Raw genomic sequence first — 26,886 nt, 5'->3', positions numbered from 1 at the left:
CAGCAACGATTCAAACAAAAATAAAGGCACCATTTTCTCTCCAAGCCACACATCAGCCTGCAACTGCAGCATCGATGCCAAACATGTACTCAATTAACCGAACCACGAGCGCCCCTAGTTAACGCCTCTGTTATATATTTTTTTAGAAAACAAAATATATTTATTTGTTATGAATAAACCTTTTCCAAAAAAAATCATTTTTTACACAGTCTTCATTCCCTTTCTCTTTTCTCTCCTCTCTGCCTGTTTGTAAAAATGTTCAAATAAAAACTCTCGGTTTTCTTTTTCTCTATGAATAACGAACAACCATCTTCAAAGTTTCTGTTTGCATGGCACTTGATGCGATCAAAAGCAGGAGCTCTAATGGTGAATCTGAAATTTGTAGGGACCAAAGTAGGGGTTTAGAGGTCATTGAAAAAAGAGGGGGAAAGGATCATCGGAGTTTTGTTGGAGTTTAAGGTATGAGACAGCAAGAGATAGGGAGAAGAGTGGCAGAAGTAATGGAACCGAGCAAAGATATACAAGAAAAACAGAGGGCTTAGGAAATGTTTGGCAAGTCTTATCTTAAGGAATGCCAGGCAAGTCTTTTTAGGTAGATCTTTCAACAGCCTAGTAAAAAAGATGCACTGAGCTTTTGGGGTCTTGTCTTTAAAGACCAAGACTGTTTGGTTAATTGATTTGCAATTTCACATCATGGTCTACCTGGCTGTTAAAAACAGCTGGAAAGGCTATTTTCAGTGTAGAAAGAACAAAACCTCCATTTAAAACTTTCCAGTTTTTCAGCCTTTTCAGTCTTTCCACACGCTTATCTTTGTGTCTTTTGGTCTATGACTATGCAATACCAAACGGGAAAAAACCATTTTTTTTGGTCTTGGGAGCTTCCTGCAGACTGAAAGATGGGCCAAAAAACACGCCAAACACCCCCTTAGTAGAGAAGAAACAAGAGTGGAGTTAGTTCTTAGTAGGAAATCAGATCGATGATAAAAAGTTTGTTTCCACCATGGCAAATGGGCAAATGGGCGACCATGTAAAAGTATAAATAGAAACACCTAATCTAAACCTCCCCGCTTTCAGAGCAGGGGCGGTCATGGGCCGATCACCCCTATTTCACAGGTTTTGTGAAGAATCTTTTTTTTTTTTTTTTCCATTAAATTCCTTCTACTTAATTCATTATAAGTAAACCAACGTTACATCATTACATATTCACATAATATGGTCAAAATTAGTAAATAAAAAAAGTTTAAATTTTAAAATGAACCAGAATAATGGTATCCGCCTCCCTTAACTAATGTTTGGATTGGTTTTCAAAAGCTGGAGAACTCCCATACAATTTTGATCGGTTTGTTCTATCACCCAAAATAAATGTGAAAACTGGACCAGGGATTGCACCAGAAAAATCTCTTTTTACGGATTAAAGTTAATCTACAGGTTTCTAGTTGTTTACAATAAACCAATTCCTGTTTTCCAGGTTCAACCAGTACTGCACTCCGATTTTTAAACATTTCCCAAAAGCCACAAATCATGTTACAAGTGAACTCTACAATCCCAGAACCACAACCAAATGCTTTAAATAAACTAGAATCAGCTTTTGAATGAACCGTATTGCAGAATGCTCTTTGAAGGTTCTTAAGTATGAAGAAGCAAGTGGGTAGGACAATCTTGACTTTATTCCTTTCTACCAAATGAGCTTTTGTTTCCTAATAACAGCAATGGAACACGTAAAAGTTCATCATTTTTTTATCAAATAAAAGTTCATTTAATCCAGGAAAAATACCAAAATTTTAAAAACTGAGAAGGTGAAGATATAATAAAGAAATGAGGCCGAAGACAATTTGTACAATATAATATAATCAGGTGCAGGTGGTTTATTTTATCCAAGACATCTTTGAAGGTGTCCGTTATGGCTGCATTTTTTGTTTATTACCTTTCATCATAATCAACAATGCAATGCCCCAAATGTCTGTTAGAAACTTGGTACACAGAATGTTGTGGCACTGAAGTGTTCTATTTTTATTATAAAAAATTTTGCTGCAATTAGGTTGTGATCACTCAAAGTCTGAGATGCTTATATATTACCTTATACATAAAGCAGCATCAATCAATTAGTTGTGCCCAAACTTCTCAATGATAAATTTACCCATCCAATTTAGAAATGAAATTATTTATTCTTTTCAACATAATGACATATCTTGCTGTTCAAGTAAAGGGTACATTGAATAGAACCTTATATATTATGGTAATAATTGATTCTCCCTATAAATTTATGTTATTGAGTATTAGTGGGTTAGTATATAAATTTTGAAGCAATAAAATAAGATTATGACACCCTCTGCATGCAACTAGTTTTTTATTAGCATACCTTTGATGACTCCATTGTAGAGATTATGAATTTACTATATATCCATCTAGATACTATAAAAATTCAAAATGAAGCTATTTCACTTCATCTAGCCTACCAAAAAGCTCTGTAAGAAATGAAGACACTTCAGTCTATGTGTCAACAGTCAACTGGAGATTCGTTGTCTCACAAATTGGTATTAGTTTTCATTATTCAAAGGATGACTTATGTATTGATGGAATAGAGCTTCTATCAAAGTAATTTTACTTTAAAGTAAGAGTGTCTTATTGAAGGTCAATGGTGAATTACATCATTGAAGTTTGTGGTTTGATCCTACATTAGAAATGTGCAATTACAAGGCCAGGTAATGTTTTTGAATGGGTTTTGCAAGTGCTCTCAGAAACCAAACTAGTGCAATCGATAGTTAATCTCCTGCTAGCATATAAGCTTTTTCTTTCTCTGTTCATACTCTATTTCATGCACTTTCCTAACCTTCAATTGAAAGGACAGGTCATACAGAGAAAGGAGAAAATATGGCAGATATTTTAGTCTAGGTTTATTATCAATCGTGATGAAATTTTCCAATGATAAAAACAAGATTCCTGCAAATTTGAGAGAAAAACTGAACTCTGAAAACCTGCTCACCTTTGATATTTCGCCTTTTCTTGTCCTGAAAACAAAAGGTTGTAGAAAGGAGTTTATTCATATTTGGAATAAAAGATTAGTAGACATATCATGATGATGAATCTATCCTCTATGCCTGGTTCATTTGGTGGGTACATATGAAATTACAAACTAGATCATGCCTGTAAGTGTATCACTCACCAACTTCAAATCAATGCTATGTCTTTAGCTACTTTCATTGTGTTGGATACATCTAATCCTGCAAAATTCAACCATCAAAATCAAAGAAAATGCAATGCCAAAGTTGGTACTTGGAATAACAAATACAAATGACAAAAATTATAATTGTCAGGTACAATTATGGAACCAACTGAGGGCTAGCTCGTTGGTGTGTTAGCTGGTTTGTTCCAGCGTTGACGCAGAATCAAATCCCGCAACCAGCACTTTGGGGAAAAAGGGGTCAGGGGAATTTTATTGATGGTGCATAGCACCGAATACCCAAAAAAATTGCCCATGCAAATCACATAATTTAGCCTAGCCCCTTGCCCCCCGTTTCAGTAGTCTCATAAGGGCAGTGTAATATTTATTGCTTTCTCTATGTTTCCCTACCCATATCTCTCACAATCTTTTTTTTTTTTTTTGATAAATAACGAGATATTTTATTGATTGCCATGAAAAAAAACAAGTATCCAGGCTTAGACAGCAGGGCTAATACAAACCATCCACAAGCTGAACATATAAACAACATATAAGTTATAACACAATATTACAACAGAGCCCCACGACTAGGCATTCCCCAAATACACCCCTGATTCATTATACCAGATCTTGCCAAGCTGTCCACTACAGCATTAGCAAATCTAGGAATCCACCTGAACAAACAATTCAAGCTACTTCCCGAAGCCTCCCTTACCAAAACTCTAACAGGAATTTCATATGTAGGCATTATTCATGGAATTTCATATGTACTTGCACAAACACGGTATATACAGTACATGAAACTTTATACTACAAACTAATAGTATGAATATTATGCACCCACAAAGCACCCATGCTCTCACTACTCACACCATTGTTCTAAAAGGAGCTAGAGACGTACACCTGGATGCACACCTTCAGGAGAGGCACTAAGAAAATGCCTGGAGGCATACAGTGGTTATAAAAAGGTTTGCTCTCGAGATTCAAAGATAAAATGTGCACAGAGAAAGTGGGGGTATGGACACTTTTAGCATACTGTATCTTATTTTATTCAGATTATGATTAACTTATAATTATTGTAAGAAAATAATGCAATAAGAAAATGAAAACACACACACACAACAAATGTAAAACTTATTATTGAAAGAAAAAACACTAAGAACTTAACATGCTGAGAGGCATACTGAGAGAAACATAAACTTTGAAATGCTAATGAGGCTTCTTAGAATCTATATTTAGACTCAAGGTTGCTTTAGATGATTATACCAGATATTGCAAAACATTCATCAGAAGCTCTAGAGAGAGAACTAGACGCTTGCCACTACTGCAGCAACCATATGTTTGTTGATTTCTGCCACCAATAGCCAGAAAATAAGAAATTACCATTAGAAACTACAACTAATACATCCATGCATTTGTTATGGATATTAGAGCATGAATTAGAAGTTACAATAAGATGAGAAAATATGCACTTACAGAAGCTGTTAAAATTTCAGACTTTCTGCTCAGCTTTAATATTCATGTTTTAGAAGACAGAAACTCGGCTACTTGTTCTTTAAATTCTAAGCCTGGAAATTGCCCAATATCATGGCCTTCAATAGGCTGAAATGCATCATGCAAACCAATGGCGAATTCATCTGGACGGGATCCACCACTTTGCAAGTAATCAGAAATCTGTTTTAGAAAATTACAGAACCTGGTAAGATTAATCTCTAGAGCAGTAGTGTGCAGGAATACAAGGCCTAGTCCAGGCATTGTTCACTGAACCATAACTTTTCAGGATAATGACTCTAATTATCAAATGATTGAACAAGCAGGAGTATTTCACCTACAATACATAGTTGGCATTCATAAATCATATATAATGAGTTACACGTTCAGTCAAGGATTAAAGTAGCGGTATCGGGTAACTCAGATATGGATACGGATATGAATACATTTTGGAAAATGAATATAAATTCCATAAATATATTACTAACTTTAGGTTTAATGTCAAAATAGCTACAAATAATGTATAAATACATAAGATTGTATATTTTAAAGGAATATATGAAGAAATAAATTACAATTAATATAGCAAGATGCATAGATATCATACAATTTTATTGATATGCATCAATCAAGATTCCAAGACACATATTATATAGATTTTTACAAATTAATACAAGCACAAAGCCATTATTATCTTATTTTATATTAAATTCCAAGGCGCAAAACATATGCAACTATTATATTTCAATTATTATATCAATATTTTTCTATTTTACTAATAATTTTTAACATTAACAAAAAATGTCAACTAAAAATTAATTCTCAAAATTTTGGTAAACAATATTTTCATTTTTGTAAACAATAAATATGTTATCATAAAATGCAAATCAAAATATTAATTGATAATTTATAAAAATATATAATCCTAACTTCAAATATATCAAATCTATTTAAGTTTCAAAGAGACATATTATATGAAAATTCATAAACTTTAATTACAACAATAATTATTCATTATTAATATTTTATTTTATAAATTTCTAAAATAAAAAATTAATTTTTTAATATAAATAAAGATCAGTGGATTTGATAGATTCAATTTATATTACATTTTTAAATATTTTATAAATAATATTTTTATTTTTGTAAATAATAAATACATGCTTATTTAATGCAAATTAAAATATTAATTAATAATTTATAAAAATTTTAAGATATATATCATGTGCAAATTTATAAATTTTAAGTATTAAAATAATTATTCTATTATTAATATTTTTAAATTTCTCTAAATTAAAAATCAATTTTTAATATAAATATGGATTTGGTAGATTATTTACTCCATTGGTTTATAAAATGTTAATTTTAAATATTATTCTTTTTAATTTGTAATTGGAGTTGTTGAAGATAAGCGTATGTTGGTTGTTTGGATTTTATGTAGATATTACAAAATAAAAGTTAATTTATTTCATTTATTGACATGAAATAAAAGTTGGCTTGGTGGTTAAAGATGCATTACTCTTGGGCACTAGGCGACTTGACCTCTTAGATTCAAATCACACAGAGCGTGTTTTTTATATTGAATGCGCTTGTTGTCAAACTAAGGTTCGATATGCTTCTGTATCAGTGCGTATTGGACTCTATCGGTCAATACTGCACAAGAAACACCAATACAATAGCATATTGGACAGATACGGACGACTAGAAGGACACACTTTCAATCGTAGCACATCCCGTGCCAGTATGATCCAATACCAATACGATATGCTCCATATCAGGCGTATCGCATTGATATTTTAATCCTTGAGTTCAATATATAATGTTTAGCAGAAAGGCAGATATTTCATGCTCATTATTAGACAATGTATGCACATTAAGACATCTCTATGTATGCATATAGGGGGCTGGCAGGACTGAACAGTGAGCATGGACATGGATTAGTGTATCATTGTATTTAAATCCTATGTAAGGAAATATAAGTGCACTTACATGATTGGCAAGAGCCATGCCACTCAAAGCTGCAGCTTCTAAACTTGAACCTAGTAGCCAGTCACCGCATATTCCAGCCCGTCCTTGGGGATCAAAGACGCAAGGAATTCCTGGACTATTAGTTGGAAGAGCTGCACCCCTATACATTCCAGGACAAGAAAAATATCTCAATCATCTGTAACAATGACAAAAATCAATAGTATTGCTCAAGAGTAGTTTCTCACCATAACTGAACACGGGTATAGAAAGGTCTAGTGAGTGATCCCTTTGATAATCCTAGTGCAATCTCAACACCCTCAAGCATGCCTTCTATCACCTTCTCTGCTGTGGCATTTGGGATATTTTCCTGATAAAACAGAAACTTAAATAAGATCAACATCTAAAAGGGAAAAAAACTAGCAATTTTGGATATTTTCCAAAAACCTCCATTATATTAATGCATGCTTGTTGATATGGTCAAATGTGACATGCATGGGAATAAGAAACTTATGTCACTTACCAATGAAACAGTTATGTCAATTTCCCACATTACAACTAAGAAAACTGATTTGATTTTCCTCTCTTGTTGTCTTGTAGCCTTTTCTGTTTCAGGCCAGATAAGGCTGTAATTTGATCTTTTCTGATCACTAATAAAATTTCTTGTTATTGATCAGAACAAGAAATATTCATATTCACTATAAATTGTGTTTGTATTCACACCGATAAATAATATGAGTTTATGACACAGGATCTTTTTAATCCAAACTGGAATTCTAAATGATGCAAAAACCTTTGCTTGTATGAGTAATAGATACATTAGCCCAAGTGTTTGGCTTTGGATACAATCTAGTTTAGCCATTCCACTACCAAAAACATTAGCCTAGGCATTTGGCCTTATGGCCTTCTGATGTCTTTTTGGATATTTTAACTTGTACACAAATTTTCTTGCTTGGGTCTGTATTCTGCATGACCACTCCATCTCAGTCAACCCACCATAATCTTGTTACCTATTAGGTCTACCCCTAGGAACATTTGAACGCATATTTCTAAGTTTATCCTTCCTAGTTTCACCAATCATCCATCTCAACATTGTAATACATGTGTTATTTCTTAATTGCCTAGGATTCTAAACCATAAAGCATGACAAGTCTCATAGCAATCACATGGAAATTTTCCTTCAATTTAAAAATTAAAATGCATCATTGAAGGAAACTCCAAACACAAATCACCTCTTCCACCTTGCAGAACAAAGATTATTATAATAATAGCTTTAAGGCAACTCTCGTTGATCAATCTAAGTTTGTTACAAGTTTCTAATCCGTCTTCATAAAAAGTTTCTATACACCCTGTTCCTGTCATTATCCAGCCTGCTTTTCAACTTAAAATTCCTTAGAATCATCCATAGTTATGAATTTCCATTTACTCCCTTTTTTTTGATAAATAATTTCCATTTACTCCCTTTATTATCTCATTAATGAAAGCTATACCACTGTTAAACAACACACACAATGGGACCTTCTATTGTACATACCCAGTTGCTTAGCTTTAACCAGAGCATAAAAGAAACAAAAAAGTAATGGACTCAATTGTAATCCATGGTATGTATTGTAACTGGATACTCATCTCTCCAATAAATGTTCTCATTCCAGCCACCATCACCTCACACTATTTCCAGATCATGTCAATATTGAGAAACACCTTATACCCTCACCTTCCAAATAATCTCTAGGAAGTAGGGGCTGTATCATATGATTTCTCTACCTGACCACCCTGGAATGAAGTGAACTTAATGTTTCAATATTCCCATTTCATGACTCAAATTCCATTAACAGAGATTCCTAATGTTCAACACATACCCCAATACAAATTGTCACAACCAATAACCAAACAAACATACATACAAGGATACGTGTATATAGAAAGAATCCAACCAAAAACGTACAAGTCGCAATAAAAAATAGCTAACCTGTGGAACTTTGTTTCGTTTTCCATAAGCAGCAGTGCTGAAGAAAGTCCAACAGTGAGGGCCACCGCTCTGTGAAGGGAATAGTTTCTTTGTGTTGTTTGCCATCCATGAAACAGAATCAACCCCTTTTACAAAAGCTCCTTCAAAAGCAGTTGAAATTCTGCTATTAGGGGTAGGAAGAGGATCTTCGAATGCTGCAAGTAGGGCCCAGATGGAACTGAGTTCAAGCTTCTACAAACACAAATAAGACATGGTCAAGTAGGAAAACAAACTTACAAATGCTTGAAGATGCATAGAGATGAAACATTAATATACATATAGCCTGTTTGGATGCCACATAAGTAAAATGAATTGATTGTAGCTTTTAAATTTCAGAGAACAAGTTTACCACCTAAAATGGATCCATTCCTAGTAGTTGGTGAAATATTGGGATCAGATCATTTCATATTTTATTAAAAAGATGAAATCATTTCCAACTTTTCTATATGGCCAGGATGAATCCATTTCAGGTTATGAAGATCAGGACATTGTTGTTAAAACTGGATCAGGCATCAAACCAGAAAGCTCTTCACTGGTTATACCAGTGGTTAAATAGTTCAGCCCATAAAAACCACCTGTAACAGGAAACATGAAAGCTCTCTACGGAATTGATTCATTGGTTTATCTATACAATATGGTTCAGGTTTGACAACAACAGTGTTTAGCTGATTAAAAACAACACATAAATTTAAGGGCTAAACAAAACCAAAGCGAAATGATTTTATTTGAGGCAACCAAGCAAGTTTTTATAATTTGCATCAAGTTTGAACAATTTGCATGAACACCTTCATTTGTCTTGCTATAAGTGGTAACCCCGATGAAGCAAGCAAGCGGTTTGCGCATTTTCCTGTTTATGAGAAAGAAAACAAGGGGAAAAAAGATCGGTATCTTATACAACCACAAATCCTCAGAGAAATCTAAGTAGGATCAGAAAGTCAAACAGGTGCCTAGTTATCAGATAAGTGATAATGGCATAACTTAAGGTTAAAAGGAAATCTGCACATTATAAAGAAAAGGATTAATGCCATTACTTTAAATTTCTGATTTAGTAAAAGCCAGAAATAATGTTTGTATTACACCTATTAGTTTTAGGACTCAAATGTTGAACGAGTACAGATGATGCCATGAGTCATATAGTACATATGGATGGTAGCCTAACATTAACTTACCTTTATGTGTACTTAAGATTTAAATTTAATTGAGACATATACTTAAATTAATGAAACAAAATAATGATTGAATGAGATAGACAAAAAGAGTCATGTCAGCAACAAGTTAACAACCATAGTACCATACCATAAGATAAGGTATACCAATTAAAAATGCATATTCTAAAGTAGAAACTCATGCTAGCACCTAGCACTTAGTAGTTGCTACTCCACAAAACGAGTGGCAAATGTACTGCCAACTATCAAGACAATTTTTACATAGTTGTGCAACAAATGAAGAATCCATCCCCAAAAAGGTAAATAGGTTCTAAGCATTGTAAGAAAACAAAGTCAATTTTACGCACATGAAGTTAACCAGAAAGCAGACAAATCAAATGGTATGGTAGAAGCCAACAACTGATCTATGTAGTTTTTTTTTTTTTTTTTTTTTTTTTTTCCGGTTTTGCTTATCAGTAACAATTATTAAAGAATTACTACTAGTTACTACTAGGGGTGGCAAATGGGTGGGTTGGGTAAGGGTTGAATACCAACCCACCCATCTTGACCCACCAACCCACCATGCCCCATCATCAATGCTTGTTAAAGGATCATAACCCACCCTAACCCTGACCCACCCATATTGATCCACTTGACCCATTCATACGACCCTTGCCCACCCTCACCCATACTAACCCACCTACCATCACATATAAATACATAAACAGGTTGGGTCGACCCGTATGCCCTAAACAACAATTTTTGAGAGAATCAACTCTGCCGAGATTGTCAAGTGGTATAAACGGGTAGGATCGACCCATGTACCCAAAAATAACATTTTTGATGAAACACCTCTAAGTGATGCCACATGGTAGAAACGGGTCGTGTTCGCCCATAATACCCGAAAAATAACAACTTTTTGAGAGAAACAACTCTCCTGAGATTGCCACGTGGTATAAACGGGTCAGGTTGACCCGTATAGTCGAAATAACAGAAAATACCAGAAAATGCATAAATTAATCAGAAAAAAATGCAGAAAATTCACAAAAAATGTAGAAAATTGCAAAAAATGCAGAAAAATAGTAGAAAATTGAATAAAAGAGCAGAAAATAATAGACAATTGCAGAGAATGTAGAAAATTGCAGAAAATAGCAGAAAAATAATAGAAATTTGCAAAAAAATGTAGAATATGCAGAAAATAGTAAAAATTTGAAGAAAATACCAGAAGATAGCAGAAATTTTCGGAAAATAGCAAAACATAGCAGAAAATTGCAAAAAATAACAGATAATTGTAGAAAATAGCAGAAAATTGCAGAAAAATACCAGAAAATACTAGGAAATTGCAGAAAACAGCAGAAAATTTCAGAAATTACAGAAAGTAGCAGAAAATACAGAAAAAACCAAAAATTGCAGAAAAATACCAAAAAATTGCAGAAAATGCAAGAAAAATGCAGAAAATATCAGAAAATTCCAGGAAATTGCAGAAAATAACAGAAAATTCCAGGAAATTGCAGAAAATACCAGAAAATTGCAGAATAATAGAAAAAAAATACAAGAAAATAGCATAAAATTGCAAACAAATTGCATAAAATACCAGGAAATTGCAGAAAATTACAGAAAAGACCAGAAAATGCAGAAAATTTCAAAAAAATAGCAAATATTTGCAGAAAATGCAAAAAATACCAGAAAATTACAGAAAGTTGCAAATAAATAACACAAAAATAGCAGAGAATACCAGAATATTGAAAACATTATGCAGACAAATAGCAGAAAATGCCGAAAATACCATAAAAATGCAGAAAATTGTAGAAAATGCAAAAAAAAGTAGAAAATTATAAATAAAAGTGTATAACTTTGAAGAAAAAATGTATAACTTTCTAACATTTTCAACAAAATCTAGAAAAAAAAACATGCAAACATACAAAATTCCAGATGGGTGAGCTCTGCTTTCAACCAAGAGATTACTGATTTGAGTTTTCGTTTTGTAAATACTGAGATGGTCATCAGATCCCACATTCCCGTATCGTTAGCACCAAGTTCAGAAAAGCTTTGCCTTATTATGATCAGTAACCTTGAACATTTATATATTTGCTACTAAAACCAAGTAAGCAATGTGGAACAGGGACATAGAGACAAGTTTCAGACAAAAAATATCCATTTTTTGTCAACCAACTTACTTATTTTTCTATTTTACAAAAGCAAGTAATTAACCTGTTCCTTAATTATAAACAAAATAAATAAAAGATTATTGGGCATGATCAAGTCTTGTCATGTCTGTGTTGGGTTAAAGTTATAAACCATAAGTATCAGAGTAGTTAAAAAGCTGAAGCTGTTGAAGTGTGGCATTTCTGGTGTATAATGTTAATGTTATTTTAATCAAAGGAGTGAGCTTGGAAGATTAGACACATTGTGAATTGTGATCAGGGTTCATTGATGACAACTAGGGTCTTTTCATAGCTACTTAGACACATGACCTCTAACATAGTTTGGGGCCATATAACTTGCCATGTGTTCCAACCTGGGGTAAGCTACTCATGTGTCCCACCTTCCTAGAATGGAGAGTGATAGGCTCAAAAATCAGCTAACTAGAATATGATTCCAAATGAACGTTTCTAGTATCAAATATTTAATTTGGATGACACAGAGAAGTTCCATCAACATTCTTTAAAGTTCTGAAGATAATTCTTTATAAATGAAGTCATGTTTAAACTCAAACAGTCTGCTGAAACTCTGTTGTTCTATCCAATATTCTTTATTCATTGGGGATCATCCCATGGTGTTGATTGAAAACTTCTTTACCAAACCATATTATAATGAATAAACAACCAAGGAAATTAATATTTAGAAACAGGACTCACAGTGGGTTGAATAGAGCAGCGGATTTGAGGCTATAAATTATAATAATACAACTTTATGAGCTTGGACTTGTGCAACATAGCAGAAGATGTGACCTCCATTGCTCCAATTTAATTAACAATCAGTCAATGCCGTGGACCTTAATTTAAATTTACAGAACTGATGTGGGGTTCAGTGCTGGATATTAGATAAGATTGTCATAAAACAGTGACCATGTTTAATGGGCATGGGCGCACGACAGCCTTAGAATCTAAGTTCAGACAAGTCATCGTCAAGCTTAAACAAAATAAAAGAAATGAAGTTATCAGGAATGGACGCTCACATCAACCCAGCTTAATTAGAACCATCACCTCTAGACGAGATATAAGGAGAAGACAAGCGGCCATTAGATATTTGATAAAAGAACAAATTGAAGACATACTTGCTGGGTCGATTTGCATTAGACTATACTGTAAATCTGCGGTGTTTAATAAATGAAGCTCCATTACAAGCACCAAGTTAAGGGAGACATTCATTGATCCAGTCCGGCAGCCTTGTAGTCGTTTCGTTCTTTTCTTTGTTTTATCTTTTTCTTCCAACAGTCGTCCAACACAGAGAGATCCCCATGAGCCCATGACTCAACTGGCCACGAATCATCCCACCTAACCAATGGGGATCTTTCTGTGCCCACTGGAGAGTAAATATATGTTTTGGGCACTTTTGGCATAAAATATATGCAACGGGGACAAGTTTCAGACATGTTTCATGTTCAACTTTTTGATTGAACAATATGACTGGGAGGCAGATAATCAATGAAGGCTGAGCAATGTCAAAAGATTTACCTATCCAAAACTCTTATGTACACACGACTTGAGATTTGAGAACTCTGAGAAACAATGGCATTGAAGCTAAGAGGACTATGAGAAACAATGGGCTTTTTCCCTCTTTGGGTGTAGATGGAACCCTCCATCAGATCTGCAGTGCCTTTTTTCCCCTTCTGTCTTCAAGTGGCATAGGAAAAGGGGAAAGACTATGTGGAAAGGTTTGAGGGCTGCAGTATGTTGGACAATATGGGAAGAAAGAAACTTCAAGATTTCTCAGCGGCTGAGAGAGGGGTGGAAGAACTAAAGGCTATCATTCATTTTAGGGCTGTACAGTGGCTGAAATCCTTGGAACTATTCACAGGTTACACAGTGGATGACATGTTGAGGAAGTGGGGTGAAATAGCAAAGTGCACACAGACCAAGTCGGTAATAAGTGTGTCTTGGACACCTCCACCTGCTGGGTTCATGAAATTAAATTTTGATAGGAGTAGTAGGGGGAACCCTGGACAATCAGGGATTGGGGGTGTCTTTAGGGATGAGAATGGGGTCATTTTTGCCTTGTTCTCAGGCCCAATTGGAGTGGGTGACTCCCTTAGAGCTGAGATCTTTGCAATTATGGAAGGAATCCAGAAAGCCAAGGAGATGAACATCAGAAAACTCTTAATTGAAGGGGATTCAGAGGTGGTGATAGGGTGGCTGAATGCAGACAACAATGGTTTATGGAGGTACAGTAATCAGAGGAGGAAATTTGAGTGGTTGGTGCGGGAGATGGAAGTTAAAATGTGCTGGGTCAAAAGATCAGCCAATTCTCTAGCTGATGGTTTAGCTAAACAAGGGGCAGAAAGGGATTCAATGTTTTGGGCTAAGTTGTAATTTTTTGTCTCTACCTATTCTTTTGTTTTCTTGATTGTACTTGGAAGATAAGTGTGTTTGTCTTCCTTATGTAACCTCTTTGGTGAATTAATGAAATTGTTGTTGATCAAAAAAAAAAAAAAAAGCTAAGAGGACAAACTTGTTTCAATGGCAGAGAGGACAATCTTGCTTCAATGGCGGAACAAAGAACTGCAAATGGATTGAAACCCTAACACCTTTCAATCTTGCACTTGATCTAAAGACTAGTGGAACAAAGAGCAAAGATCTGAAACTTAAATAATGGATTAATCTTCAATGGTGGAAGTTCGTTCGACTGAGAACTGAGAAAAACCCAGAGATCTTTGTTCGACAATTCAACTCTTGTAGCAACTCTCTCTCGACCCTCTCCTCTTACGGTCTTACCCTCTCTTGACCCTCTCCTTACCCAAGTGACCCTAACCCTTTTTGACCCAATGGGTACCCTCGACCCAACCCACCCTGACCCTCTTTTCCTTGACCCTAATGGGTCACTTGACCCATATAACCCACTGTTGAAATGGGTGGGTTTTGAAGCAGGTGGGTTGGGTGGGTCAAAAGGGTCAGGGTCAACATTGCCACCCCTACTACTACTACTACTACTATAGTAAAAGTAATGACACCTATGGTCCAAAAGATTGAACTATAGGGAATGAGTACCATTGAGGCATGCTGTTATAACAATGTGCAATATAACAACCGCATGATCAAACTGCAAGTACCATTATTAATTGTAGTAAAAATTGAGTACCCACATGGTCCAGATCAAACTTTACGGAAAGCATACCACTAAAGCATGTAGTTACCATTGTGTGCAATAACAATTGCATCAAACTGCCCACGAGGTTTCCCATTCTCACTTAAGTGCCACATCCCATTAAACGGCTCAAGTTTACTTATCCAGCAAGGCCTCACCATGTTAACCATAGAAGTCTGCACCAAGTGTCGAAGTTATGGTTAGAAATGGTGAAGAAGATGTCACAAAAGGCAAAAACATCCAATACAAGAAACAAGGAAAGAGCAAGAAAGTTATAAGGAGGCACAATAAGTTATTTGAGCAAAATCTGATTTACTAGTTTGCTGCTAACAAAGAAGGCTATAGTGCATAACAAGACATTTCCTAGGGAATTATAATCAATAAAGTGGTAATGAAGAAATAGGAGTTCAAATTTGGACACTTGAGTTGAAGAACTTCAACTACATCAGGGCTGGGGCTCAGACTATGAAGAAAAGATTAACCCATGACATGCCCACCCAAGCTACACTCCTACAAAGAAAAGGGCAATGCTAAGTTGTCATATAAAACTAGTAAGTGTGCACATGCTTTGCACGTGACATTTTTGATGATGATGATATTAAATAATATGTTTCCAAAATTTCTATAATGTTGGCAAAAAAAATTCTATAATGTTTTCATATTTCTGTCTATAAAAATTATTCTATTTATCACACTTATTTTTGTTTAGCATGTTGAATATACGATATTAGAGATGGGCCCAAATGTTTTCTACAATTTTTTGTATTTTTTATACTTTTGTGTGTTTTCACTTTTATTAATTTTTATTATTATTTAATTGTCAAAGCAATGGTTTACACATTTGACCCAAAAGGTTGAATTGTTGGCTCGCCACCAAACAGGAAAACAACTCCATTTTTGGGTAGATTTTAAATTTGTATTTTATTTCTATATCAATAAAAACAATTATTCTTTGTCACACCTATTTTTTTAATATGGTCATTTAATATAAGATTCAATGAAAGAATGGAAGTTAATATCATAAATATAAGACTTAATGAAAGGGAATTGAACGAGGAGAAATGTAGTAGTTCAAATTACATTTTATGCCCTCACAATTAGAGACCAAATTCAAAAATATGGGTATTCTAGTCAAGAATAGGATTCAATGAATTCAATGAGTTAATAAACTTAAATATAAGACTTAATGAGAGGGATTTGAATGAAGAGAAAAGTGGTTGTTCAAATTACATTTCTGTCCTTACAATGAAAGAGGAAACAAATTCAAAAAATGGGGTATTTTAGTCAAACAAAAGTTCCACATTCTAATTCACACTTTTAATAGTAGTATAGATAGTTATCTGCTCCAATCAAAACAAACTCCAAATAGCATTATTGCATTAAATCGGGATTTTACACCATGTCCTCCCCCCAACCCAGGTGCAGGCGGGATTCGATCCCGAGTCTCCGCTACGACCAATAGAAGACCTTACCAACCAGCTGGTTGGCACCTTGCTTTCATAAGGAACATTTTGCAGTGAGGGAAAATATTTATCTAAACATCAAAATCAGCTATACTTATTGTATCAAAGTCATTCAAAGTTTATATCTATGCGGCAGCAAACATCCATCACAACCATTGTGCCTTGGCCTTGCCCTTATCAACTTAACATACTTCAAATAATCATACTATTATCAGCAATAAAGGACAACACAGAAGAAAGTTGAAGCCAAAGTAGCCAATAAATTATGTTAAGGTGTTGGATATGGAATTTACACTTAAAAGTTGCAGTATCTGAGACAATATAGCACCCTTGTACAGGTATTCACATATCATAGCCAACAAATGTCACCCCACCTCATTCTTGGCATGGCTCCTTATCAAACATTTTTTTTAAAGTGAAAAATGATTTTATTAATAAGAAAGGGAGTGTACATTCACCCAAAGAGGAAGCACAAGATGTTACATCCCCTTAGAGGTGAGAGCATAAAACAAACTTAACATAATACAATCAAGTGGCAGAAAATAACTCAACCCTTGAGACCCCTTGTTTTGCCAAAGAATCTGCCATGGCATTTGCTGATCTGCTGACCCACTGATAGGTGACTGACATATTCCTTGTGAGCCAATTAACTTTCTTAAGAAGATCCATGTAGCCCCATAGAACTGTTTCTGGACTCAACAACCAACTTACTACCACCTTAGAATCTCCCTCAACTATCAGATTTTCCACTCCTAGTTGGTTTGCAGCATGTATTCCTTGCACCGCAACCAGTATCTCAGCCCTTGTTGAATCTCCAACTCCCATAGTCCCAAGAATAGGGATAGGATGTTTCTACCCTTACCTCTTAAGATCCCTCCTATGCCCAAAGGCCCTGGATTGCCTAAACTGCTGCCATCAAAGTTCAGCTTTACCACACCCTCTGTAGGAGGTTTCCACTCTATCTGTAATTTATTCTTTTTGGGGGCTGTGAAGACCACCTCTGCCCAACTTTTCCCAAGATCATCAAAAGAATAACCTCTTAACAGATCTAAAGTTTTTAGCCAATGAATTGTTCTTGTCATAATGCACTTCTTTGCTTCATCAATGTTTTTTTCCTTTTCTTGAATATTCTAAAATTCCTTTCCTTCCAGATAGTCCACAAAATGGCTGCTCTGATACACTTCCACATTAGTTTCCCTCTCTTAGTTGGCTGCCCAAAAGTAGATAAATCAAAAAGCAAGTTTACTTCAAATGGCAAGGTCCACCTGCAACCAAACAACATAAAGGCCCAATTCCAAATGTTAGCAGCAAAGTGGTGGTGATCCTTGTTATGCATTTTACACAAAACACACCAGTTTGGGGATATACAAAGGAAAGGTCTCTTGCTTTGCAGGTTATCCATAGTATTGATCTTATCGTAAAAAGCTTCCCAACAGAAAACAGCTACTTTAAGGGGAATGGACCTTGACCAGATTTCTTTGACAGGGAACTCCAAAGAGGGAGGGGCAGAACAAAGGGACTCGAGATAAGAAGCACAAGTAAAGGAGCCATTAAGAGTTAGGGTCCAAATTCTTCTATCGAGTTTAGAGAGGTCCAAACAAATAGAGTCCAAAAGAAGCAAGAGATCAGAGACACAAGCAGATTCCTCATCCCTTAAACCTCTACGAAACCCCAAATTCCAATTCAAAGACAAGGGGAGAACTGGGGGGAAAAAGAAATCTTGAAATAGGCTCCTTTTTAAAGAGGGAGATAGTGTAAAGGGAGGGAAAGCAATCTTTTAGAGGTTGAGAGCACACCCAAATACCTTCCCAGAAAAGAACAGAATTACCAGAGCAAACGTCATATCTTACATACCTGAGGAAATTAGGGAGGGTGCCTTAAATAGCCTTCCAAGGGGTTGTAAGTGAAGCCCATCAAAATACCCCCACATCCCAACCAGTCTTAGAACAACCATGAATGCTAGCCACCACCCCATGCCATAACCTCTCTCTTTCCAAGGGCCACCTCCAAAGCCACTTACCTAGAAGAGCTTCGTCCTTCCTAGCTATCTGTCCTAGCCCTATCCCCCCTTCTTTTTTGATTCAGCTCACTACTTCCCAGCTGACCAAATGATCCTTTTTTCCTTCCCCTGGCTCCCATAGGAAGTCCCTCATCAATTTTTCAATCCTCTTTGCTTCCCTGTTAGGTATCCTAAAGACTGACAGAAAATAAATTGGCAAATTAGCCAATGTAGCTTTTATTAAGGTCACTCTACCCCCTAAAGAAATGTAGTTCCTCCTCCAAGTCGCCAATCTTTTTTCAAACTTTTCCACCACAGGGTTCCAAAATAGACTTTCCTTTGGGTTGGCACCAAGGGGAAGTCCTAAATAGGTCAAAGGCCACTCAAAATAAGAGCAATCTAAGCAGGCGGGGATAGACTCCAAAACCCCTTCATCCAAGTTCAATCCAACCATGCAACTCTTTTCAAAATTGATTTTCAAATTAGAGGCATTCTCAAAGAGAATAATTAGATTCTTTAAGTTTCTCACTTCCACCAAATCACAACCCTCACAAAAGATGATAATGTTGTCTGCAAACTAAAGGTGGGTTACCAGAATTCTATCTCTACCTATTCTCCAACCTCTCAATAACCCAACCCTATCTGCATCTGATAAAAGTCTACTAAAAGCATCAACAACCAAAGTGAATAAGAAGGGGGATAGTGGATCACCTTGTCTTAGGCCCTTACAGGCTGGGGAAAAATCATTAACTACCCCATTGACTAGAATAGAAAAATGACAGGAGGAAAGGCATCCCTTGATCCATTTACACCATTTATTCCCAAACTTGCACTCAAGGTTCAAAGTATCGATACGATACAAGTTTCGGTCGTATTGTATCGGTACTTAGAAGCGGCCAGAACTTTATTTTTTTTTAGTTTTTTTTTCACATTTTGGTTTTTTGGAAAGCTTTTAACATGCTTTTTATAATTAAAAAAATATTGGGGGTCCGAAACACCTGGAAACAGGCGTTTCGGACCGTATCTTTTTCAAAAGAGACAATACGATACGCCCCGTATCGGGTGTATCGTATCGATACTTTGAACCATGCCTGCACTTCCTGAGCACCTCTAACAAGAAGCTCCAGTCCACTAGATCATAGGCCTTTTCAAATTTACAAACAAAGCCTTGATTACCTGATCTTCGCATCTCCTCCACGCATTCATTTGCTGTTAAAATTTGATCAATTATTTGTCTCCCCTAAACAAAAGTACCTTGACCTTGACTGATGATTGAGGGGAGCACCTTTTTTATCCTCAATGACAAGACCTTGGCCAGAATTTTGTAAATGCTAGTAACCAAACTGATAGGTCTAAAGTCTTTTGGATGAATGACCTCTTTCTTCTTTGGAATCAGGGCTAGAAAAGTAGCATTAACTCCTTAGCTTATTATTGAGCTTTCCTCAAACTCTCTAAAGACCTCGAGCAAATCTTCCTTAATGACATTCCAACAATCTTGAAAGAAAGCCATAGTAAATCCATCCGGCCCTGGGGCTTTAGATCTATCCATAGAAAAGATAGCATGTCTAATTTCATCCTCCTCAAAGTGCCTTTCCAACCATCCTTTATTTTCCTTAGAAAGTCTTGGCCAAGTAACACTTTCCAACTCCACCCTATTACCTAGAGGCCTCCTTAGAATAGATTTGAAATGGGCAACGAAACAATTGGCTATCTCTTCTTGAGACTCATAAGTCACTCCATCCACTTCAAGCTTAGTGACCAAATTTTTCCTCCTCCTCCTCCTCCCATTGGCCATCTCATGGAAGAATTTAGTGTTTCTATCACCTTCCATAATCCATTTGCATCTAGATTTTTCCCTCCAAGAAATTTCTTCCCTTGGTAGTACCTCTTCTAGATCCCTCTTCAACTTCCATCTCAATTCTCGCTCCTACATGTTCATGGTTCTTTGAGACTCCTTCCCATCTAACTCCTCTATCTAGCAAAGATGATTTTGATTCCTCTAATCTCCCAAAATGGTCTTTATTCCAATCCTTTAATTTTGATCTCAAGCTTCTTAGTTTTTTGTGGAATCTCACCCCACTTATATCTTCCCTCCACCATTCCTCAATCTTCTTCACAAAGTCGGGGTGTGTCAGCCACATGTTTTCAAATCTAAAGAGTCAAGGACCAAGCCTAAAAGGTTCCTATCCTAACTCAATAGGACAATGGTCAGAAGTAACTCCAGGTAAAGCTCTAGCTACCAAATCCCTCCAATGACTTTCCCAACTTTCATTAAAAAGAAATATGTCTAGCTTTGAGCAGGTTGGGGTTTCCTGGTAATTAGACCATGTAAAGTGAGCTTGTAGCAGAGGAAGTTCCTTTAACTCACAACAATTGATGAACTCATTGAACTTCATAATGGTAGTCGTTATGGTATGATGGGGGTTGTTTGATTCATTAGTGAAGTGGATTAAATTAAAATCCCCCCCCCAAACACCAAGGACCATCCCACAAACCCTGAATCCCTGATAATTCTTCCCAGAATTCATTCCTTTCTCTATAGTTACATGATCCATACCCATTGGTTAGTACCTAGCTGAAACCATCCTCCACACTTTTAAACTTGAGGGATACTGAAAAACTCCCTATTAATTCCTCCACAATCTCCACAACATCCTCTCTCCAAAAGGTGACAATACCCCCTGAAGCCCCCAAATAAGGTGCTGAAACCCAACTAATTCCTCTAAATTTCCAAACACTTCTAGTCCATCTTCTGTCAAGTTCAACTAACTTGGTCTCCTGTGACATTACAATATCCAGCCTTTCCCTTCTAAGGAGATCATTTATTGCTCTTCTCTTCCTTGCTCTGCCTAAGGCCCTCACATTCTAGCTGATAATTTTCGTAGGAAAACAAAGAATTTGATACCCACCTCAGTTTATAGTCCCCTACTTAGGGATCTTCCTTCTCTCCCCTCTTCCACTGAATTCTATATCTCCTTTTATGTCAGAAATTAGTCTCTCCACCTCTGATCTTTTCTTTTTCCGACGGTTGTTTGCTTGTCCAGATGTGCAAGAAAACACCTTTGATGCCTTTAGGGGACCCAATTTTCTAGGATTTTCCTCTGGAGATTCTTCTATAAGTTTATATTCCTCAAGGAGTTCACAAATTTGTCCCCAAATCCTCTCCAATTCCTCCTGTAATTTTTTCAATTCAGGTTTTCCTGGCACAGTTACACAGTCCTCAATCACACTATCAGAAGCTTCCTCTTGAGCTTTAAGGTTTTCTATATTACTTTCCAACCAGTCCTCTCTTTATTTATATTCCTCAAAATAAAAACATATATGATCCCATATCTTCTCTAACTCCTCCTATTTCCTTTTTCTCCTTAGTTCTTCCTCTTTGCCCTCAAATTTGACACCCAATAGCTCCCCATCCCTGGTCATTCCTTGTGGTTGGGGAGCAAAGGTACTATTCCAGGGACAATACCCATACTAGTACCCAAAAACAAATTGACAGACATACCTGGACTTGTGGAGGAAACAATCAAAGAAGCTAGAGTCCTAGAATGGGGAAGCGGTTCAAGGATGGATCCTTCCCTAAGGTGCAATTGTGGGATCAAGTTCGGTTCAACCCAAGCTATGTTAGCCGTAGCAGCCGAAGTGACCTTTCCAAGTTGTTCCACAAATGATGAATCTGCATTCAACAGCATAGGAGAGTTCTGTTCCACTACACCGCTAATCACCTTGTGCTGCTCTACTCAAATGGGGTTATTTTTTGGTTTAGGTGTACCCTGACTCTCCTCTGTAAAACCTTCCAAATTTGTTGCTTCCTTGGGTGAAACCAGGTACTGGAGGGTTTTATTTGGATACCTTCTACCGAGCTCGAGCTTTTATCTTCTAGAAACAATTGTTCGATGCTGAAACTTTCACCGTCAGGAAAGGCCATCAACATCTGCTGATCCATGCTTCCAAGGCTAATTGCATCCTCAGTGTCAGAGTCTGACCAGTTCTCTTCCTCCGACGAGAACTCCACTTCAATGAATGCAGTTTTACTGCAACCCGCCGCATTTGAAACCTTAGAAGACTTCGATTGAGCATGCAAAGGAGACTTCTGGTATTTTGGATTGTGTCGTTCTGGGGAAACGACTTGTTTTCCTTTGCTTGGGACCCAAAAACAAGATGAAGTCGCCGTCGATCTGCTGTTTCCTGTTGCAGAGAGTCAAAGGGTGTTTGAAGGGAACGATGATGGACCAAACTTAGTATCCATCATCACCCCAGCAAGCTCGGTCACGTGCCCTTTTAAAGTGGTGTGTGTCTTGTTAAGAACTAGGCCAGCCTCTTTTAAAGTATGAGGCCCACTAAATCTGTTAACCGGCCCATTTGTTTCAATTGGGTCAACTTTTAAATGTTTCTCCCCTACCACATGACTGCTTAAAGAGTCACCCGATTCAAATGATCCACCCGACTCAAACCCATTGTCCAGTCCAAACCATGGTTTTCTCTCAATCCTTGCTCCATTTCTGTAATCTTTTGAACTTCCTGCGCATGCCTTACAATAATTTCTCCTACCACCACCTGGGCATCGGAACTGCCACACGTCTATCTTCTCTGCCCAACATTGTTTCCCCAGGTGCTAAAATCATCAACTTGCTTCTTTTCTTTTTTGTTTTCCACTTTTGACTTTTCCAATTTTATGCTAAAGTCTCTGCATTGCAGTCCTCCCAAGCAGACCTGCTCTGTCTCCTCATCTTCTACCCTACGACCTTCCTTCCACAACTAAGCTTCAATGGAGGTCACCAGCCAAATCGGGTATGAAAGTCCATCCACCGGTAAATTTGTCCTTCTCGGAATGTCACAAGGTTTTACTCCACCAAGCTTTATCGCAGCTGAATGAAGATCATAGACAAAAACTCCTTATCAAACATTTTTGTCCATAGCTTGAAAAAGATTTTAGTGATAATGGAAAGTGAGTACAGGAATCTATGTATGACATATCTTTATACATGTAAATTTCTGACTATAAGTTCATCTTAAACTTGAGATCCTTCAGAAGAAAACAAATAAAATAACAACCATGAGACTAGATGGGAGTTCAAAATCAGTTTGTATATCCATAAATCTTCCACAGCACTTGCAAATATATCTATACATATATATACACATTTAAGTTGATAGAATCATGCTAGTCAGGAAGGGTTGATCAAGAACATCACCTACAGTCCTGCCAAAGGCTCTTTCATTCACTTCTAGAAAGGTGCATGGTTTGGGGACAGCCGGAGGACTCTATTGCTCGCTTTCCTAACTTATTAAATATTCCCTTGTACCAAGACACATCAGTCAAGGACAACTATCAATAAGTAGTTGATCAGGTGTTATGGTCTCCACATTTGAGGTGCCATGTGAACGACCGGGGTGTCATGGTTAATTTCTTCACAATCCAATCAAGCACCTTCCACCGTGCCCTCCGCATGCCATCTAAGCATCATCTTGTGTGTCTTGGGTGGGGTTACACATGTATTTTGTATGTTGGGGATTGTCAATGGCAATATTGTAATTACCAATATGAATTTTCACCATTTTGATGTATCCTTCTATTATACCCTCAAAAGCTTAACATCTTCTTTAGGGGGAGGTAGGTAGTTAGAAGGGAAGTATGGTGTAAAGGTTAAGCATGGGGGGACCCTGGCACATTTTTTGAGGAAAGTTTAACCAAATTTCATTAAAGCAAGAAGAGTACACGAGAAGATGTATATAGCAGGGGTAGAACCCCAAAGCTTACGAAGGAGGAATTCTATAGTTCTTCCAGAAATATACCTCATTTGGCTAAACCATTTGCTATGTGATTTAGTTCCCTAGGAATCCAAGTTAGTCTTACATTTTGGCAGTTCAGGGAGTCCCTAGCCTCTGTCAAGTAATGATTCAGTCTCCAAGGTCCATGGTCCTTTTCCTTTAACCATTTTATGGTATTTACTGAGTCCCCTGCAATTATTAAGTTCTGAATTCCCAGATTTTTCACTATTCGGATTCCTGTAAGAAACACCATTACTTCAGCTTTTGTAGAGTCAACCAAGCCAACTGGACCACTGCAAGTCTAGCAAGTATTACCCCTTTCATCCCTTAAACAACCTCCAATTCCAGCTAAACCAGGGTTGCCTGAAGCGCTTCCATTAAAGTTTAGGATCAACAAATTTGATAACTTTGTATTTTGATGCCATAATGAGCATCATTTTAGGGTTACCTAGGCCTTAGAATAGTCAAAATGTGCCATTTTCCCAGTTAAAATCAATATTGTGACCTCTGAGGGTCCCTGTGCAAATCTTGGAAAAAAATGGGGAAATTTCAGGGCTGAAATGCAGTTTTAGGGAAGCTGGTGTGAATTCCAACTGAGAGAGGGGGTGTTTCTATGAAAAACTGAGCACAGGAGGGCACCTCCTATCTGCCAAACCCAGATAGGCGCCCCTCTTACTGTATTAGCATACTCCCCTCTCCTTAGCTAACCCTAGGGCGCCTCCCCACTCATTCTTTTCACCTCTAACAAACCCTAGCCGCCCCTAACTATCAAATCTCCACCCTCCACTCTCTCCTAACCTCTAATCTCAACCATCCAAGCCTTAGCAGCCCCTCATACCCTTAGATCTCTCCCTAGACAGCATCCTAGCCTTACACCTCACTCAAACCTCAACCAATCACCTTAGGGTGCCACATCACACAGACCAATCACCTTTCTCCAGCTATAGGCGCCCAAATCTGCACCCTCCATTCTGGGCGCCCAAATCTCAGCCCTACATAATATTGGGCGCCCTCTCCTTCTCTTTTCAGCCTTAGGATCTCCTTAAAACAATCCTAACCCTCCATTCTCAAACCCTAAGGTGCCCATATTTTTGCATAAACCCAAGAACTGCCCATCTCTTCATCTCTAATCCCAGTTATGTCCACCCTTCTCTATAGAAAGGACCCAAGGGGCCCTTGAGAAAGGGTTGGTCAATTCACCCAGTTCACAAGGCTAAGGTTTCTTGAGGAGTTCAAGGGTTGTAGAAAGGAAGGACGCCCAGATCTTGTCAGGAGGGGTTCCTGCAAGTAGTCCAACCAATCTGCAACTACTGCCACTGAATTTGATCGACCATCCCTTTCATTTTCTTTATTTTCTTTTTATGTTATTTTTATTCTGGCAATCTTTTAGATTTAATTTCGGTTAGATTCTACCCCCAGGTAAGACGAAAGGTTGTTCTTGAGAAGTTTAAGGGTAGAGGAAGAGGAGAACACCCAGGCAAGATGAGGGGTTCCTGCTTGCAGTTTGCCTAGCCACTACTGCCACCTCTGGATCTGGATCCCAACCAGTTTCCCATAGTTTTAGATTTACTTTTTACGCGTGTTTTTATTTTCCATTCTTTAATTTCCAGTTTTTTATTTTATTTCTGCAATTTATTTTTATCAAATTTAATTTTTGTCTTCCTTTCTACAGATCTAAAATTCGGCCAGGTAAGACGGAAGGCCCAGCTCGAGGAGTTCAAGGGTCAAAGGATATATCCAGAGACTGCTACCTCTAACCGAGTTGCAAATTTTTTATTTAGTTTTTTTTTATTTCTGTTATTTATTTATTTTTCTACAATTTTTACTTTCAACATTGTTAGAATTTTATTTTAATGGATTCCAATTCAGTTAATTAAATTTTGTGTTTCTGCAATCTCAAATCTTGTTATTTTGTCTAGATTGAAGTACGTAACAATTTTTCCCTCGCTTCCCTGTGCATACAACCCCTTTCTCATCACTAACTGCATTTTGTAGTTATTCTGAGAATCGAAAAATTTATAAATATTGAAATTGGTGTTCCGAAGTGGTTAACACACTTCCGGACACACCAAGTTTTTGGTGCCATTGCCGGGGAAGTAATGGAAAAAAATATATATTTTTTCTTTGTTCGGATCTGTTTCATTATTTTTTTATTTTCGTTTGATTACTTGATCTGTAATCTCATTTTAATTCTTGTTTCTCTTTGATTTTGCAGGACGAAAGGTGGGGTACACGAGAAGATGTATATAGCAGGGGTAGAACCCCAAAGCTTACAGAGGAGGAGTTCCCTAGGAGTCCTCATTTGGCTAAACCATCTGCTATGTGATTTAGTTCCCTAGGAGTCCAAGTTAGTCTTGCATTTAGGCAGTTCAGGGAGTCCCTAGCCTCTACCAAGTAATGGTCCAGTCTCCAAGGTCCCTGCTCCTTTTCCTTTAACCATTTTATGGTATTTGCTGAGTCCCCTGCAATTATTAAGTTCTGAATTCCCAGATTTTTCACTATTCTGATTCCTGTAAGAGCCGCCATTACTTCAGCTTTTGTAGAGTCAACCAAACCAACTGGACCACTGCAAGTCCAGCAAG

The 26,886-nt window shown here is 36.9% G+C and overlaps 1 protein-coding gene across 7 annotated transcripts in view; it reads right to left on the bottom strand.

The window, feature by feature from the left end:
* Window positions 1-1,383: 1,383 nt before the first annotated feature.
* The window catches only part of LOC104612410 (FAD/NAD(P)-binding oxidoreductase family protein), a 63,470-nt gene continuing 37,967 nt past the window's right edge, over window positions 1,384-26,886 (bottom strand). Inside the window, exons 3-12 of one of the 7 annotated variants that reach the window (XR_016080538.1) lie at window positions 15,123-15,249; window positions 9,410-9,471; window positions 8,586-8,816; window positions 6,865-6,986; window positions 6,641-6,779; window positions 4,637-4,834; window positions 4,427-4,511; window positions 3,164-3,221; window positions 2,984-3,008; window positions 1,384-1,697 (exon numbers count right to left, since the gene is read on the bottom strand). Coding sequence is in view for 1 of the 7 variants with exons in the window: in XM_088895061.1 (XP_088751187.1) it covers window positions 4,679-4,834; window positions 6,641-6,779; window positions 6,865-6,986; window positions 8,586-8,816; window positions 9,410-9,471; window positions 15,123-15,249 (837 nt within the window). In the remaining 6 variants the exon portion in view is untranslated. The other 6 variants (XR_016080539.1, XR_016080540.1, XR_016080541.1 and 3 more) reach the window with 6 other exon arrangements.

Source organism: Nelumbo nucifera, chromosome 1, assembly GCF_055504915.1.
Source record: "Nelumbo nucifera cultivar China Antique chromosome 1, China Antique-T2T, whole genome shotgun sequence".
Classification (NCBI taxonomy): Eukaryota; Viridiplantae; Streptophyta; class Magnoliopsida; order Proteales; family Nelumbonaceae; genus Nelumbo; species Nelumbo nucifera.
Note: the sequence above shows the minus strand (reverse complement) of the source record. Positions and strands in the feature narration are given on the sequence as shown.